The 18,824-nt window shown below is 39.0% G+C and overlaps 1 protein-coding gene and 1 long non-coding RNA gene across 4 annotated transcripts; one reads left to right on the top strand and one right to left on the bottom strand.

Moving 5' to 3' along the window:
* Positions 1-6,335: 6,335 nt before the first annotated feature.
* LOC110691148 (trihelix transcription factor ASIL2-like) lies at positions 6,336-10,916 on the top strand. Of its 3 annotated transcripts, none has more exons than XM_021868065.1 (2): positions 6,336-7,606; positions 8,734-10,401. In XM_021868065.1, exons 1-2 carry the CDS (start codon positions 6,715-6,717, stop codon positions 8,781-8,783), a joined length of 942 nt encoding a protein of 313 aa, XP_021723757.1. In that variant the 5' UTR covers positions 6,336-6,714; the 3' UTR covers positions 8,784-10,401. The 3 variants fall into 3 exon arrangements, with proteins under 3 accessions (XP_021723757.1, XP_021723756.1, XP_021723758.1); XM_021868064.1 differs by lacking the exon at positions 8,734-10,401 and adding an exon at positions 10,442-10,916 and having other exon boundaries at positions 6,340-7,606; XM_021868066.1 differs by lacking the exon at positions 8,734-10,401 and adding an exon at positions 10,438-10,916 and having other exon boundaries at positions 6,348-7,606.
* A 4,746-nt stretch (positions 10,917-15,662) lies between these two features.
* On the bottom strand, positions 15,663-17,671 carry LOC110691149. Its single transcript, XR_002505216.1, has 2 exons — positions 17,272-17,671; positions 15,663-17,124 (listed from the first exon to the last, which is right to left on the bottom strand). It is a non-coding gene; the product is annotated as an uncharacterized LOC110691149 (long non-coding RNA).
* Positions 17,672-18,824: the final 1,153 nt, after the last annotated feature.

The raw sequence follows: 18,824 nt of genomic DNA on the forward strand, positions 1-18,824 counted from the left end.
AGACTTATTCTAAGTCAATCTCATTACATTGAGAAGATGATCAAACGGTTTAATATGTTTGATAAGTGTCCTGTAAACACCCCCATGGAACCTAATGTTAAATTAGTTAAGAATTCGGGGAAAACAATTTCCCAATTGGAATATTCAAGGATAATTGGACCCTTGATGTATGCCATGACTAGTACAAGACCGGATATTGCATTGGCTGTGGGGAAACTAAGTAGATTTACTAGTAACCCTGGTGCACAACATTGGTTTGCAGTTCAGAGGGTCTTGAGGTACCTTAAGGGTACATTAGACTATGGTCTGACTTATAGTGGATTTCCTTCGGTTTTAGAAGGATTTTCGGATGCTAGTTGGATCACTTACAAAGAGGATGAATCTTCTATAAGTGGTTGGGTATTCATGTTTGGGGGGGGGGTGCCATTTCATGGTCTTCCAAGAAACAAACTTACATTGCGGATTCCGCTATGGCAGCTGAGTTTATAGCCCTTGCCTCAGCTAGTAAGAAAGCTGAGTGGTTGAGAAATCTCATGTTAAAGTTGCCTTTATTGCCTAAGCCAATGTCACCGGTGGCAATCCATTGTGATTCAAATTCGGCTTTAATAAAGGCATATAGTCAAGTGTATAATGGTAAGTCTCGGCATATTTCACTTAGGCATAGCCTAGTGAAAGAGCTTATCAATGATGGGGTCATAAGTCTTGACTATGTTCCTACAAAATTGAATTTGGTGGATTGCTTTACTAAAGCAATGCCAAGGCATTCCATCATATTTGCTTTGAATGGAATGGGTTTATGTCCAAAAACGAATTTGTGAAACCCAATCTAACGCTTGAAGAAACATCAAGTCTTAGATTCAATGTGGTTGAATTGCATTTTTGTTGTTTGATAGCAATGTATGATGACCCATATTGCTATGTTACTTGTGATGTGTAAGGTAGCGTCTAATTAAAGTTCTCAAAGATTTAGAGTTAAGAAGCTCTAGATGAAGGTGTCTTGTCACAAGGACACCATCACGTATATGAGAACCTACCTATATAAGTTCGAAGATTAGACGCTTCAAGAAGTTTAGATGGACATATAGACTTTGATGAACTTATGAAAGATACAGACACATGGCTGTATGAAAGTGTCAAGTAATGAAAAATTCGATTTGTCTTGTGTGTACTTTACCTTCGAATGGTTGGATATATTCGTGTGATTCAATCCATATGGAAATCACATAATATGATCATCGTTAAGTGTGTTGTACTAGGTGTCAATTCAATCCGTAGGGACATTGGCATTGATGCATGAGATGTGGCTTAATTGATAGAAGTGGAGAAGGTTTTAGAAACACTCTAAATGGGGGAGATGGTTGCACGCCCGCGAACCATGAAGAGCGCCCCGCACAAGGTAGGCGCGGCCGCGCAGAGAGCGCGCCTAAACCGCGTACCTCTCTGAAAATTGTCAATTTTGAAGGATGAGGTTGGCGCAGTAGCGCATCTGGTGCGCGGCCGCGCTGCTGGTCGCGCCCAAACCGCGCCCCTCACTGCCTTTTTGTGAAATCTCGCAAATTTTGTGAGGAGCGCCCACTCCTAAATTAGGAGCGCCCGCTCCACATGGTGGCGCGCCCGCGCCTCCCTGTTTTGCGATTTTTTTTTACGGTTGAGTCTTTTGATAAAAGACTGATTTCGTGAAAGATGGATACACAGAAAAATTTATTCTTCATCTTCCCAAATAGAATTCTCCACAATTTTCTCTCAAATTTCTTGCAAACTTTTGTGAGAAAACTCTATCAATTAAGTCAATTTTGAGAATTTGATCATCTTGCTACAAATCTTAGTGCAAAGATTGTAGTGTTGTCTGTTGTATCTCAAAGTGAATTTCCAGTTTCAACCCAAGCACCGTGGTGGGGGAAATAATCACTTTAGGAAAGTGTTTACACGCCTTAGACAAGTATCCGGTATTGAAGACTCACGTGGTCCATAGTATTCTCATGTTCTTGGTGATTTTATTGGCTTGGAGTAGAGGCAAGTTTTAGTATCTTTCATATTAGTATTTTCCTTGTAATTTCTGATTACATTGTTTATTTAGTGCTTGGATTGTAATGCTTTGATTAGTATTTATTATTGTATAATTTGATTGAATTATACCCTACTTAGGTTTTGTTCCACCATTTTAAAGTAATTCTTATTGTATAGAATTGCTGAAAACCTAACACGGTCCAGGTCTGGTCCAGTTTTGGACCGGTGTACACCCCTACACGGCACACAAGCCGGAAGTATAGGCAGAAACCATAAGCTGAAACTACTGAGTCGGAGCCGGAGGAGTATCCTTAGCAGGCGGAGTTGGGGCAGAGTTCACTTGGGCTTGGTGCTCTCCTTCCTTTTCCTCCTCTGCGTCATCATCATCATCACCCTCCTCGCCGGCTGCAAGCTCCCTCTTGACCCACTCTTGGAAAGGCTTAGGTTCCGGCTCCCCTCTAGCCCTTGCTGAGAGGACAAGATTCGAGTCCCTGTAGGATAGGTCCAAGATGTTGTACTCAGCCTCTGGATACACCAGTTCCCAAGCCATCCTCATCCGGTCTTTGCAGTCCTGCTCATTCTCCTCAATGAGCCGGTTCTGCTCAGCTTCTAGAGTGGCCTTGAAGTTTCCCTGAGAGGCGGCCATCTCCTTCTGCAGACGGTCGACGTCTACTTTTAGAGTGGCATTCTCCTTCCTTGTCTCCTCCTAGGACTAGAGACCCGCCTGAGCATTTTTTAGCTCCAACTCAGCATTGTCGCGCTCCGCCTCCAGATTTGAGGCCTTTAGATTAGCCTCATTGAGGGCACCCTGGAGCTATTTGATGGAGTCCGCCTGCAATAGGAGCTAAGCTTTAGTTTCAAGATTATGAATTAACATTTGATACTGAGCAACGTTAGTGGTATCAGACGCATCTCTCTTGGCCCGTTTTACCTCTTCCTGCTTCCAAGCATACGACTTTTTTAGCACCTCTACTCGCAGCATCGTCTGTATAAATGCAAACGGTGTTAGAAAAGCATCCGACAATACACTTGAAAGAAAGTAAATAAAACTATTGTACCTCAGATAGCAGAGAGAGGATGCGGTCGACGTTAAACGTCTGTATCCCGGGGATGGCCTCCTTGTCCTCCTTGGGGACAACCTTCAGCATGGCCTTGGAGTACTGTTGTACATCCGACCATCGAGGGGATTGATCTGCACCAGAAGTTAGATATGGTGAGAAAGCAACACATTCTCCACCAACAGATCGCCGGCTGCCGAAAATCCTTCTAATTGAAGTTGGGAATGTGACTTGACCCGCATGGGCCAACCCAACTCAAAGGGAGAGTTGAAGGGGTCAACGGTACCTTAGGGATAAGGCTGAGAGTTTGAATCCCCTACAGCCGCTGCAGAATCGCTTGCAGCTTTGGGTGGCTGGCCATCCTTCGGTACCTCAGAGGCACACGACTGGGATGAAAGGTCAAACCCAAGACTAACGTTTCTAATGCTCTTCCCCCCAACAGTCAGACGGTGTTTGTCAAGTGGAAGCTTTGGGGCTGTCTGAGCAGAATCTGTTTTTCTGGACTTGTTGGAGTTGGTGACCCCAGGCCTTGGCCTGATCATCTTTGAGAGTGGCCTAGAAGCCTTGTCTCCAACCTGAAAGAGCTAGGCATTATTCATAGAGTCGGCTCATAACCGCCTATATACATTAATAAGGCAAATGGGGAAGAAGTAGGGGCAGGCGGTTTATACCTGGCCTTTAGCCGCCAGAACGACTTTCTTCTTTTCCACATTTTCCCTGCGGATGTCAGCTGCAGAACGAGCAGGCGTTTTGTTTTCTTGGAGCATCCTTCTGGCGTTTCTGCAAAAAGAACCACCTGTCAGATCATCAAGCAGGCAAAAATAAATCACAAGTTATAAACACTAAAGGCGATATGACATTGCCGAATGCATGCTATACATACGTCTGTTAAACATGGTGCTTAAACCACAGGCGGACAAGAACCCCTCGTCCTTCAAAAACTCGTGTTTGGGTACCCAGTTTTTGGGTACACTTATTAACTCCTCGGATGAGAGAGTGGTGGTTGTGAGTTCAAAAATCCTCGCTTCTATTATTTTTTTATAATCCTCATCCGGGACTTATGGAAGTTTACACTTCTGCCCTAGCAGATCCGGCTTCTTATTATAATAGCGTATTCAAACTTCTTTTGTCGTTTGGGGGCAGAAACCAGATAAAACTGGTTCTTCCAATCAGACCACTTAGACGGTTTGTCTAGGGTCATTATGTACTAGGGGTAGGTGGTTAATGTGTACCACGCCCTCCAGCCGCCTAGGCTATGGCTCAGATAATGCATATGGGCAAAGGCCTCTTAGCCGCGATGGAGACCCTGCATCTCGCAAGCGACGATGTAGCCCAGTATGTTAACCCAAGAATTTAGGGTTAACTGCCACACGCCTAGGCTGTATCCTTGCAGGATAGCCTTGATTGCGTCATGGAGGGGGAAGCGGAGACCGGCTAGGAAGGCCGCCTCATAGCAGCCGAAATAAAGGTTGGCATTTGGTTGGTCATTTCTCCAGGCAATGGTCCCCAATTTAGGCGGCACCCGGATGGCATATCCTTTGCGAATAGGACGCTTGGATTTGAAGGCCTCCAGGTGCTTCTCCATGTTCGCCCTGTCTCTGGAAGAGACATGGGTCTGGAAGGGATCCCCCTCATTATTCCATTTTAATCTTTCCTCCTCCTCACTATCCTTAATCGGTGATAGTGAGCTGCTGCCCTCTTTAGACCTAGACCTAGAGGTGGTCTCACCTCCGTCTCTTTCAGGAACAACTTCATCCGCCTCCTCAGAGCCAGACACAGAGGCGGTTTCTTCACCGTCTCCGTCCTCTAACCCAAGGATCCCGTCACTTGGAGTGTTGGGTGCACCCGAAGGGGATCTTCTTACCTCCTCAGCCTGTTCTATCTCAGGCGGCTCACTGTCTGCGCTCTCTTCCCTATACTCCGGATCTACAGCCGTCCATCTAGTCCGAGCCATAGTGTCCTGCACAGACAAGGAGACGGTCGGATTTGGAGATGAACAAGAGTGATCCAAGCACCCAGAGGCGGCACCCCTAGTCCTAGACTCAGTCGTATGGCTGCGCTCTAAACTATGTTGTGCCGTGTGTGCTGTTGGTGAATCCATTTATGGGACAAAATGTACGCAAACGAAAATATATGAAAGAGTTGAGAAGGGGATAGGCGGTACCTCAACGATGAGCTGGAAAGTAGTCAAGCGTTGACCGGCTGAACTAGCAAGCAGAAATCAGAAAATTGCTTGCAAGAGGCTTAGACGGTTGACCGGATGTACCCCCCTGGAAAATGGAGAATTGTTTGCAAACCCCACAGACAGTACTCAGAAATTTTCCTGTCTGTCAAAGGCACAAACGTTTTACCAGTTGTAAGCCCTTGGAAAGCAAGAGAATTGTCTAACAGATACTCAGACGGTTCAGGTGATCCCCCGTTTGAGGAAAATGCAGGCGATAGCCCGGTTGTATTGCTTGAAGGATACATACGCGGTTGTCAGACGTTTTCTCTCTAAAAACGGTTGATTCTTTCTAAATTTTGGAAATGACAAAAAATGGGGGGTAAAACGTCTATTTATAGGAGGGTAATTTCAGGGGTGTTCCTGTAATTCCCCCAAAAGGTGAACAGTTAAAACTGTCCACCAGTATCCCAGTGACAAGTGTCACAGGCGCCATGTGGCACGCCACGTCACACCTGTGAGGGGAAAATGCTTTGGGTAAAAAGACCCCCAAGGTCGTGTGGCCCAATAAAATGGTGACACGTGTCACCTTAAGAGCGGATCAAAATGAACCAATCCCCTATTGACACGTGGCATCCCCAATCATTGGAAAAAAGGTGGCTCTCAAGGCCCAATTCCCGGGATAGCCCACCATTCCTAGGTTTCCGTAACCTAGGATGACGACACGCATCCCAAGACCCTATAAATAGGGAGATGTTCCCACCTGGGGACACATTCAAAAAATATTCACAAAAACAGAGCAATTACTAACTGCAAATATTACTCCTGATCTCGGAATCCGAGAAGATACTTTACTTTCCGCACTTTTTACAGACTCCATACACTTCTAACTTGGTCGTCGGAGGCGGAACTCCAACCAACCGGAGTCTCCGTTGTTTTGCAAGTATAGGCGCTCGGAATCCAGTCTTGGTGTTGTAACTCTCCCGACGGACACAGAAAACCCCGAAATAGGTAGCTTTTCTTAAACGTTAAAAATAGAAGCATTTAATAGTAGCGTGTAGCGTTTGCTAATTTTTTTTATTACTTTTTCTTAACAATGTGTATGATTATTAATATATTTTAATATTGTAACCGCTAATTTTTCCGAACACTCATACTATCAACCGTTATTTAGACAGCTAACCTCTACCCACTACTAATTAACAGCTACTCGCTACTTTAACAGCTGCCCGCTACCTAACCGCTAAAGGTTACCCGCTATCGCTACTTTTGTCAAATAGGGCCTAGATAACTATATTTTGAAGTTTTTAAGTGAGGAGGGCAATGCCTTACTAAACCCAGCCCAGTTACCATATCACCCCCACCTTTTCTCCCCGCCGATCACAAACCATAATTCCTTCCTAAAAAACAATTTCTCACAAAACAAAATTCCCTCATTATTATTCTCTCTCTCCTACACCCCCTTAATCATCTTGCCGGCAACTTTCCATGGCCACCAACGCCGACGGAATCTCACCGTCGCCGGCGCTCCGACCACGACCTCAACCATTGCCGGGAACTCTCACCCGCGCTTCCCCCGTTCTCCGGGAAGATTGCTGGTCGGAAGATGCGACACACGCTCTCATCGAGGCTTGGGGCTCCCACCACCTCGCACTTAATCGCGGTAACCTCCGTCAACACCAATGGCTCGAAGTCGCCGCCGCCGTTAACTCCGCCGGTTACCGGCGCCGGCGCACCGACATCCAGTGCAAAAATCGCATCGACACGTTGAAGAAGAAGTACAAGATCGAAAAATCTAAGACTGTTGATTCTTCCGGCGGTTACGTTAGTCCATGGCCGTTTTTCTCCCGCCTCGATTTCCTCATCTCCGGCGACGGCGAAAAACCTCTCTCCTCTGGTCGGAAAATATCGCCGGATACTCCGTCGACGACGACGGCGCTGACGAAGTTTCCCGTTGCTCCGAGGTCGGCGTTGAAACGAAAGCGGCCGGTGCCTGTTGATGATTCGTTTTTCCGGCAACAGTTTGCGGCTGTTATTGCAGCAGCAGCCGAGGTGGAGGCGCATGAGTCGTCGGAGGAGAGAGAAAGAGAGTCATCGGAGCGAACCGGCACATCGAGCGATAGCGGTGGGAGAGAGAGAAGAGATAGTAGAGTAGAGGATGAAGGTTTCAACAATGGATGTAGGCAGTTGGCGGAGGCGATAATGAGGTTCGGAGAAGTGTATGAGAGAGTAGAAACAGTAAAGCAAGAGCAATTGATTGATTTAGAGAAGCATAGAATGCAATTTACTAAGGATTTGGAGTATCAGAGGATGAAATTGTTGATGGATACTCAGCTTCAGCTTGCTAGGATTAAACGGTCCAAACATTCTGATGATGCTGGTATAATTTACTTTACTGTATTTTCGAGTTCTTTATATTAGTAATCATGGCTTTTGATTATAATTAGATTAGTTGTGCTTGTTATTGAAGTTCGTAGACTTGGATTGTGCATGTTTCCAGCTTTCTAATGATTGCAATTATGATATGGTTTTGTTTGCGTGTGTTAATTAGCAAGTTTGTAATTATAAGTGGTTGGAATTTGATTAATTTGTGAAGTTTGAAGTTATGATAAGCATATAGTTTGTGGGGGATTTAGCAATTAAGCATATAGTTAATTAGCATCATGATGAATATCGCTAATTTACTGCTGGAATTAAACTGAGAACCGATTGTATTTGAATTAATTCGAAAATGGCATAGCCAAAGCAAAAGTGCACTTGGTGTCCCTTTTAATGTAGAGGGGGGGAGGGGGGGTGGAATTGTGCTGTTGTCGAGGTCTCGAGGATGAGAATCTGAAGATCATGTTTTTGTTACAACCATGAACAAGTGATGTATTTTGGCTAATGTTGCCAAAAACTGTTGAAAATACTTTTCTTAGATGGTTGATCTTTTAATGATTACTCGTGAATATGGCTATATGAGCCATTGTTAGAAGAATTAAAATTTGAAATATCTGTTAGTCTCTGTTTTATTACGTTGTTTTACTATGGGAAGAGGGGATCCAGATATTTCAATTTGGTGTAGCGATCAAATTTAGGCTTATGTTTAAACCACAATCTGTAACACAATCTAGACACGAATACAACTAATGCAATTGCATATTATGATCATATTGATCAATCCTCTTTTTTATTCTTCCTTTTCATTAGTCAGAGTCAATTATCTTCAAACAATATTATTCCAACTTTAGACAAAGTCTTCATTAAATATTCTCAACCAAAATAGCTTCAACATTCACATGACAACCAGTACAGTAGCTATAACATTTGCTCCTATATTACATTATTCCTTTGGCATGAAACCTGAAGCTATAAGGCCTACTGCATACATATAAGTCGAAAATTTCCCCAATTGTAGTTCTTTAATTTGAAGTCTAGTCTTTTTCACAAATAATGGATATTTAGAGGGGGATAAATTTGAAGTCTGGTCTTATTCACAAAAATTGAATATTAATTTCTACTTTTTAGGGAAAAGAGCTGAGCATAGGTCAGAAAGAGTTGATATGTGCATCTGTTAGCCTGCCAAGTATCCTATCTTCTGACTGCTCACCAACATGTTCAACTGCTTGCGTAGAGTTGCCATTACCTACTCCTGGTTTGGCTGTTCACAACCTGAGAGAAGAGAATATGATTTTATTAAGAGAGAAGGAGAAACTGAGGATTGCATAACTTATAACTAAGGTGTTAAGGCAAAGTTGGATTCTAAATTTGAGGAGTGAGGAAGGTTAAAGTCTTTGTGAATCCTGGGATTTTGAATTTGGCACTTGGCGTGGCTGAGAATGAGAATCCGAAATCAAATGCTTGAGAGCGACAAACAAGTTTAATATATTATTCTGTTTTCTTCGGGGTAGCTATTGGCTTCTGCATGGTATCTATGTTCTGGTAGAATTAGGTTTGTTACAGGTGTAGTGCGAATGTCCTTTCTAGTTGCTCCAGTGCTCTTATTTCAATAGGGAAGTGGTCAAAAGAACCATTTTGTCACATATTGAATTTGTCTTGTTTCCTCAATATCAGATATAATTTAATTTGTAGTTTGTACTGACTGGTTCATATATGGATGGTTTGGACTGGAAACCTTGGTTCTTGCTGTTGACTGATCTATGGACTTCTTGCTATTAATAGCAGAATGCATTATCTTGCTGAGGGAATTATGGAACAATGATATTGATGCATCTGAAGTGCACAGGTCATAAAGAATTCAAATGTGTTACCTTGGAATTTGATTGAACTAGCAAAACTACTTGGTGTCATTAGTAATTTTTTTTTTCCTTTTTTTTTTTTGGTTTATTGAAAAAGTAAGATATTGTTAACAACTCAAAACAAATACAATCAAAACTCTGCCAACTGAAGCAGACTGTACAACATCATCAAACAAAAACCAGGGGAAACAAAACCCCAGCACCAAAACTAATTACAAAACATACATTTGAACCAATTCATGTTATTCCTGCTGGTCTTAACAGGCATAACAAAACTGATTCTCTGGAAGATATCAAACATCAAATCTCTGATCAGGCCTTCAAAGGCATTTCTCCTACACCACCTTGTTTCTCTGCTGCCAAATACTGTAGATAAGACCAGCAAACCAACTCTGCGTTACTTTCCTTCTAAATCTTTCTTTAATCTGCACAATCTTAGTATTACAGTCTTCAATATGTTCAGGGTTCATCTGGAGATTAATAGCATTCTGCAACTGAGAACAGCATCTTCTGCTGTACTGACAGCTAAAGAAACTTGGCGATATTATTGCTGGTTCAATATGAAGCTTGTCTTATTGGTCTTAATGCAATGAGATAACTATAGAATGTTACAATAGCACTTTATATCATAAGGTTATTTTGCTGCATGACACGGAGAGAAAGAAAGATCCTTTTGCTTCATGTAAGTTACACAATTTGACTGAATACAACTACATACACTGAAAATCTTAGACTTAAAAATTTATGCTGTTGACTTGTCAGGGCATTGTTGAAAAAGTCCAGGTTTAGTTTTCAAATGTGCCTTGCCCTGAAACATTTTTGGGAATTTTTTATTTATAAGTTTTGTAAGCCATGCTTAATTTTGCTCCTGTCTTTACGTTGTGATTGGAAGATGCTTTTCTTATATTTACTCAGCAGTTTGGCAGAGAAAACTTGATCCAGATTCTAATGCGGGTTTCTTTTCTTGTGGCAGACAGTTACTTGTAGCTTGTGCACTAAGAAGAAAGAGAAACGATGCAAAAGTGTGTTAATACTTCATGTGTTAGGATACAATGCGAATCTTCTCAAAACTGGCAAATCCGTCTTTCTGGTTCATACTGCTGGTGATTTACAACAGAACTCAGATAAGTTTAAAGATACAAATCTAGTCTTCCGAAGACGTATAGCTGCGTAAAAAGTCCCTTTTTATTTGCTACAGTTTCTTTTTGCTTAATAGGAACAACTTGATCTCAGAAATCCATACATAGTTAGTTCTTAGTACGTTTAAGATACGCGTTGTTTGTCTTATTACTGTCTGAAATTTAGTATAACATATTTCCTTGTTTCACTTTGGTGATGACCTTCTTGTGGGTTGTTCAGATCACAAGTCACCAGACTACAAGTTTGTACAGTTAGTTTTGTTATCATATACTGAAGGCAATAGAGTTTTATCTTCAATTAGTTTGGCTTGAATTTCTTGTTAAATTTATAGTTATGCATTACATTTTTTTTAACAAATAGTTATGCATAAATTATTCTTAAATTTTGCTAAAATGCTACTTGTATAACAATTTAAGACATTTATAAATTGTAAATAATAGTTAAAAATTACAGCCTTTTCAATCAAATAGAAATATGAAGTCAATATTTAACCTACGCCATAAGAAAATATAGAAAGAGGTATGACTATCCCATGCAAGAAATTTTCACGAAATAATGAACATAATCTAGCGCAGCCTCATAATTCTCTATTTCTCATGTCTTGCAATGATGCAACTCTCATATAGGTGCATATGTGCTCATACTCTGATCTTGAGAGAAAATTAGTCCAACTTTATAAATTTTTTTTTAGTACAAAAATATTACGCTCATACTATATATTTACTCCATATATTATTACAAGCTAAGCGAGCTTATTTTTCTTTTTTTCTTTTTATTAAACACTAGTTAATGCCCGAGTTATGCTCGGCTTTTTTTTAATTAATACATAGTTGGATTATTTTTATGTATAACATAAAAAATAAAATTTGTATAATGATTTACTTAGTTGTCAATAATTGGAATTATCATATATATTTTTTTTAATTTAATAAATTCGATCAAATTGAAAACAGGATTATGTATGTGAAATTTTAAATTTTCTATCTTATCTTTAATCTTGATAAAATTATTATTTATTTTCTTATGAAAAAAAATGATTATAAAAAAAAAGGTATTTCGAGAGAAATTTTTTAATATGGTGTTAACATGTGTAATCTAAGAATTTTATTTTGAGGATTACTTTAATACTCGTATATTAGTATAGATGCTACAGTACTCCTCAACAATAAGAACAATAATGAATTTAGATGTTCCTGTCAAAAAAAAAAAAAAAATGTTTTCTCTTCGAAACATTAGCTGTCCAAACTCGGTTTAGATTGATTTGGGTCAGGACAAGTTGAAATGCCTGAAATATCAGCTGTTCAAAAAGTCTTAATTAAGTTATGGTGGAATGCCCCGTCCAAAAAAAATAAAAAAAAAGTTATGGTGGAATGCAAAATTACCTTGGTCGAGTGAATCAAGAAGAACAATATGAGTCACAAGTGATTGCGGAATAAAATGTAGCAACCTATCGTTTCCAGCTACTGCAAGTATAAAATGAAATTACTTTTTACTTTTATATATTATACATAGTAATGTCGGTTCAATTATGACATAGTCCATATTCATAACCCCTTCGCTTTTTTAATTGCATCACTTCTTCGTTTTCTCCTAGTGTTGACATATTGTTCATGTATTAGGATTTTTGCATATTAAACCATGATGATACGTAGTTACATACATAATGTTCATTCCCCAAAAGACCATAAGGTAGTATAATCAGGCAATTTTTCCGTATGCATTGGTAAACATTCAGTGCGAAGTGAGCATCATAAACATGTGTCCATAGTTCATGAAAAAGCTCAACGATTCAAATTCAACCAGAAAAAGTAAGTGCAGGGCTTCAAAATATGGAAGCAGACTAATCCTAGTGAGCCCTCAATAATAAAAGGCCCACAAATGACGATAACACTTCCCAGGTGTCCTAGAAGTGGTTTCAAATTACTCAAGAGCAAAGCAAATAGGCACTACTCTGTATCATGTATGTGGGAAACAATCAAAGTGGCAGACTAGCCGTCGTTGGTCCTTATTATTTACCAGGTTACGTAATTAAATGCCTTACAAGCCCCTCTCCAACTATTCAACGAAACTACACAAGAATAAAGCAAATGCATATGCACTAAGGGAGAAATCCCCACTTGAAAACTACTCCAGTACCTGTTTCCAAACCACTATCGCCATCAGTAAGGAGCACAGCGTCCCCATGTTTTCCAAACAGGAAGTACACGACAACATGCACTCAAGAATCTAGTTTACTTACTGCACTTACCAGAACATGAAGGCCAGTTTGACTACTTTTACCAATAACTCAACCAAGGTATCATGTAGTTTTCACCTGTGTTCTGTGCACACTATTAACAGCACCAGGTATAAACTATAAACCACAAGAAGCCATACGATCTCAGGAACACATGATACAATCAGAAAAATAAATAACAAAGCACACCATCACAACATAGCCAAGGTTAAACAAGAGAAACTAGACAGATTTTTCACAAAAATGAGGATAATTCAATATTTCAAATGCAAAGCATAAAGCAGCTACCTATACCTTAAACAAACATTCATAAAAAAAAAAAAAAAAAAAAAAAACTGCCTACCAGACCCATAATCCTAATAGCAATAGAAGCTTGTATCAAGCCCACACCTCAATCCCCCAAATTCGAATAAATATTAAACTTAAAAAAAAAAACCAACCATTAGCCTTCTCATCGATATCTAGCAGTTCGACATCACCCCCTAATCAACTCCCTTGTTCGCAATCAGACAAGAATACCAAATTCTTCAAAGGATAAGGAAGAGTTTAATAGATGTCCAGCAGATTAGCAACAGCAGGCCTGCAGCATAGTCCTTTTGAAGGCCTCCTACCCCCTGACATACGATACTAGTTGTACAAAGATTAACATAGTAGACATATTATCAGCCAAAATATTGGTACGAAATTTTTAACACTAGAAAACCTAGAAGGAAACAGGAAGCTGATGATATCAGCCAAATATCAATAGATCAACAAGAACAAAAAGGTTATTAATATCAGGACATTCATCAAAGATTATAATCACAAGCATCTGAAGGTGAAATAAAGAAATGCCATCTAACATAAGTAACTCGGAAATATTAGTACATTGTTTTTAGAAAATTTTTAAATCTAGAAAACCTAGAAGGAAACAGGAAGCTGATGATATCAGCCAAATATCAATAGATCAACAAGAACAAAAAGGTTATGCAATCTCAGGACATTCATCAAAGATTATAATCACAAGCATCTGAAGGTGAAATAAAGAAATGCCATCTAACATTAGTAACTTGGTAGAATAGCCCCTGAACAAAATAACAGTTGAATAAACTCTATACAAGTAATAGAAAACAGTTACAAGGTAACATAAAATACCAGGAAAGAAGGAAAACAACTCATCAGGCACATAATAAATTAGAAAATAACAATTTTTAATATTCCACCACACTCAAAAAGGCACAAGGTGAAATATCTAGGTCACCACAAAGTCAAACATGTGAAATAAGTATCAGGAACAAAGATCACAGAGAGTTAAGTAGTAATATAGCATATCGATGGACTATACTACGCAAAACATGCAAAAATCATATAGTAGTTCATGGCCTAAAAAAAAACTATCAACTGTAATTGGAACATGTCAGTGTGTGCGCTCGTGTACATGTTTACAGAATACCCATTGACCCACTCAAATGATTTCCACTTGATATTTTAATAGTGTAAATAGATCGTCAATGGGGGAGATTATAGAAATAGGTAGGTGATGGGCATAAGAAAATGACAAGGCAGAAAAACCAATCAAAAGATCAATACTACGGAGTAGTATTTCATCAATTATACCTACAAAATCTACATACTAGACAAAAGAACCCGACATAAATCATCTAGAATATGAAACCAAAGGCTCACTTTAACAACAAAAGAAAGCAAAGAACACGCATAACAATATCAACCATTGTATGTACACTTGGATTTGGTTCAGCTGGATACTATGTAAGGAAGGTGATTGGAGGATTACAAACAAGGCTAGTTTATCTAGAACACCTTGACAATGAAAATAAGGCTATAAGAAAAACAGGCCACCTAAGTGACATTACTAGAAACCATAAGCAGAGAAAAGCCTTACTTCTGTCGCATCCTATACCTACCAACAAAGATGAATTCCCGAGGAAAGGACACTCCAACAGCACAATATATGCTTATGACAGCAAGATGACTCATAACACCCTCCTGCAAAATGATAGCTACACAGCTCTCAGATCTATTCATGATTAACCTGATAGTTACGAAATCCGGATTCAATTTTTATACAAATACAAGACAACGTGCTGTTCCATACCCTTATTATGAACATTAAATGATGTAAATCTTTACGCATCCTCATTACCCCTATTGTCGATGACTAAAGTACCTTACCTATCCTTATAATACTTCTCTGAATCTCAAGTTTCTCAACCACACAAGTCTATACCAAAATTTATCATTGGCTGTTTATCCTAATAGTATATCTTCTCCAGGTACCACCAATACCCAGGGAATGATCAAACCTTAAAGGGTATAACTCCTGTAGAGACCTGTACTAAACTCAATGAAGCACAACAGTGGATTGAATAACATAATCTGAGCTATCATAGAACATCAAGAGTGGCGTAGAATCGGACTTATTATCAATTCATGGATCATCCAAAAGGCAGCAACATTCTCCCTTGCAGAATCCAAGCATACTACCACAAAGAATTGCTATTTGACCTGCCAATAACAGCTCAATAATTACATTAGCAATGTCATCTAAGGGGAAGAAATAATGGCATGTGATAAAATCAATGGCTTGTGTAGATTTATAAATGTCAAGTAATCAACCCCCCCCCCCCCCCCTGGAGCCTTTTTCCATCCTGCAGGAACAGCTACCTGATAGGGCATGAGAGGCTCAGAACATACCGGCAGTGAGCAGCATGGTCAACAAGAAAACTTCCACCACAGTGAGGAACTCGAGGTAATCACTTGAAAAAAAAATTAGGATATTAAGAAAATGTATAAAGGTGAAACATTATAGTTGACAAAAAAAATACAAAACAGGATCAGCAAGTCTTATCCAGGTAACATATTAGCTATCGTGACAGCAAAAATAATATCAAACAAAAATAGAAGCAGATCAATAAATGCTATGAAAGCCCAGTACAGAGAAGATCCTGCATAAGAAAACGTAAAACTAGATGAACTTCAGAGATGCTAGTATAATAGAGGCTGGAGGAGCTCAACTTGTAACCCATGTCTCTGCAAATGCCATAACAGTACAGCAATGTTAAAGAGGTGAGTCCTAAACTTCCAACAAGTCATGGCAATAGGTAAGAAATCAGGTTTACAAGAGCTCCAAGAAACATGATGCCTGTCAAGAATATTACAACAATAACAATGACGAAGGTTAGCAAACAAAAATATGGAAACAAGCCGAAAAGTACAGCAGCATGGACATATTTAATGAAAAATATTACCCATCAAGTTAATATGTTTCTACTACAAAAGAAGCGTCATAAATCTACCAGAAGAAGAAATGGACAGCAGTAAGACAACAGAAGCTGAGAACTGCACACCAAACTTCATAACGAACAACAGTGAAGAATTGACAAGGATAAGATGTCAAAAAGACAGGGGATGCAACGTACTACGCCCTCAAGGTTAGACTAACAGCTCAAACAAAGCAAGAAAACACAACAATAGAAGACAAGTTAATTGATAGATTGAAGTTAATGTGTTACAAATGATCGAATACAGATTTTCTTACACATACTACTCTACTCCTATTTATACTACTTTGCTTAGCTAATTAGAATCTTTACTACTACTTGTCAAAGATTAATGCCTTACAGACATCAATGCTTTCTGAATTTCAGCAACTTGAATAGCATAATCTTCTTCATAATGTGTAAAGCTATATAACCCTACAATATGCCCATTGCTATTCAAAAAAGGGGCCCCGGTACCACCAAATCTACCCCCACCGTGAAGATTTTTAGCTTGAATCAATCTCAATGAAGCACTAAGCCCTCTGAAATCATCAACAAAGAGTGGATTTGATTCTCTTGGAAAATCCGGCGAAACACCTAGCTGCAACTCATGATAAATGTTTCCGCATGTTCTTTCCACACAAGAGATATTACCGACATTGTAAGAAAAAGCTAGGCGTCCTGGATGACCAATGAAGTGAGTCTCTGAAGCCTTAAATCCATAATCATATCATTCTCTTCAAGAAGTTGAGCACACTGAAAACCGCCTTCAAGTTTGTTTACAACATCCAAAATTGCCAAATCACTTTTTCTATCAAAACAATCGATCCGCAATTTTTTTTTTCCGTGTGCAACATGAGCACATGTCAATATCATTTGTTTAGAACGAACCTCTGCAAAAACTCCTCCACCATAAAGTTCTCTCTCATTTCGAATACAAACTATACATCTACGCATTCTTTCATATAGATGATTTCTCTCTTCTGCGGTTAATATCTTCAATGCCATATTAACAATCAAATACCTAAAACGGAGAAGTGAAATCACTGTCAAAAAAAATTACAAGGGCATAATAACAAATTTGCATATAACAATTCTAAGAATGTATCATTACTAAAAACTAGTACAAAAAACAATAATATCATCTGAGGAATTGTTAGATTAGAATCACTTCTCTCATGACAGATTGATCTTTTATACTTAACCATCCAATCTTTATCCCGCAATACATCTATCGCTACCAAATTGGTCATGGATATCTTGTATTGAAATATTTGAATACTTTATTTCAGAATACAACTCAAAGATTTGAGCACACTAAAATTCAATCACTTGATATCCAAAAGAAATCGGCTCTAGATTTTGATAATTCTGTTTTGATTGAAAATGAGAAGAAGATGCTTCAGAACTTGAAAACTGGAGTAAATTAGAGAAGAAGACGTGGCAACAAATAGCTAATACAACAGACTTTATCAGAACAAAATGTTTAAGTTTCACCCAAAGTGTAAAAAGCTCAATACAACCCATGTTTGGTTTGCTGATGATTTGATACTCTTTTTGGGGTGATATTGGGTTTGTGAGGCAGTGATTTGACAGGAAATTTCTCCAAATTGAGTCTATTCTTACAAGAATTTTGCAAATTGGTTGCGTGACAAAACTATTTACCAAATAAGCTTCCAGGCAAAAACGCCGTCTCGGACAGCGTTTTATGCCCTGGTTTTTTTTTTAAAAAAAAAATTCAATTTGTAAAACGTTGTCTGGGACAGCGTTTTACCTATTGACTATTTTTTAAAAAAAAAATTCGTAACTTGTTATGCTGGAAATGTGAAATAAAAAAAAATTTAAATAAGGTAAAACGCTGACTGTTTTACCTGTTTAATGAAACGCTGCCTCAGTCAGCGTTTTTATCGTTGAACAGAGGCAACGTCTTCTTCCTCTCATTCCCCGCTTCTTCCTCACATTCCCTCATTCCAATCCCCTAACCCAATCTCTCTCTCACTCAAGCTCTGTCACGCAACCCAAATCCCCCCTCCCCCACCATCGTCTCATGCCGACCACCGCTAGCCAACGACGCAGCTCTCTTCACTTCCTTGTCGAATTAGGTACTTGCCCCCTCTCTCTTAGGTTTTTAAAATCTAGAGTTTTTATAATGGTTGATATTTTTTGTGAATGTTAGTGTTGATGATGTTGAATTGTTAGTGTTGATAAAGTTGAATTGTTATTGTTGATTATGTTGAATTGTTATTGTTGATTATGTTGAATTGTTTTTGGAATTGTGGTTAAAATCTTAATAATGTTGAATTGTTAGTGTTGATAATGTTGAATTGTTAGTGTTGATAATGTTGAATTGTTATTGTTGATTATGTTGAATTGTTAGCGTTGAAAATTGTTGGTATTGTTGAATTGTTAGTGTAGAAAATTGTTGGAAATGTTGAATTGTTAGTGTAGATAATTGTTGATAATTGTTGATAGTGGTTGATAATTGTTGATTTTTGAGTGATTGTGATAACCTACATTGTTGTTTATTAATGTTGATTTAGTGCTTCTAAGTTGTGTTAATTTGTAAAGTATGTACATTGTTGTTTAATTATGGTGATTTAGGGATGATTTAGTGCCTTTAAGTGTAATGTGTTTTGGTTGTTATGTAGAATATGGCTGCACAAAATGTAGTTTTGTTATGACGGTGGGGAGGTGAAATTTTGTTCGATGGACCCCGTGTCGAGT

This window comes from Chenopodium quinoa, unplaced genomic scaffold, assembly GCF_001683475.1.
Source record: "Chenopodium quinoa cultivar QQ74 unplaced genomic scaffold, ASM168347v1, whole genome shotgun sequence".
NCBI lineage: Eukaryota > Viridiplantae > Streptophyta > Magnoliopsida > Caryophyllales > Amaranthaceae > Chenopodium > Chenopodium quinoa.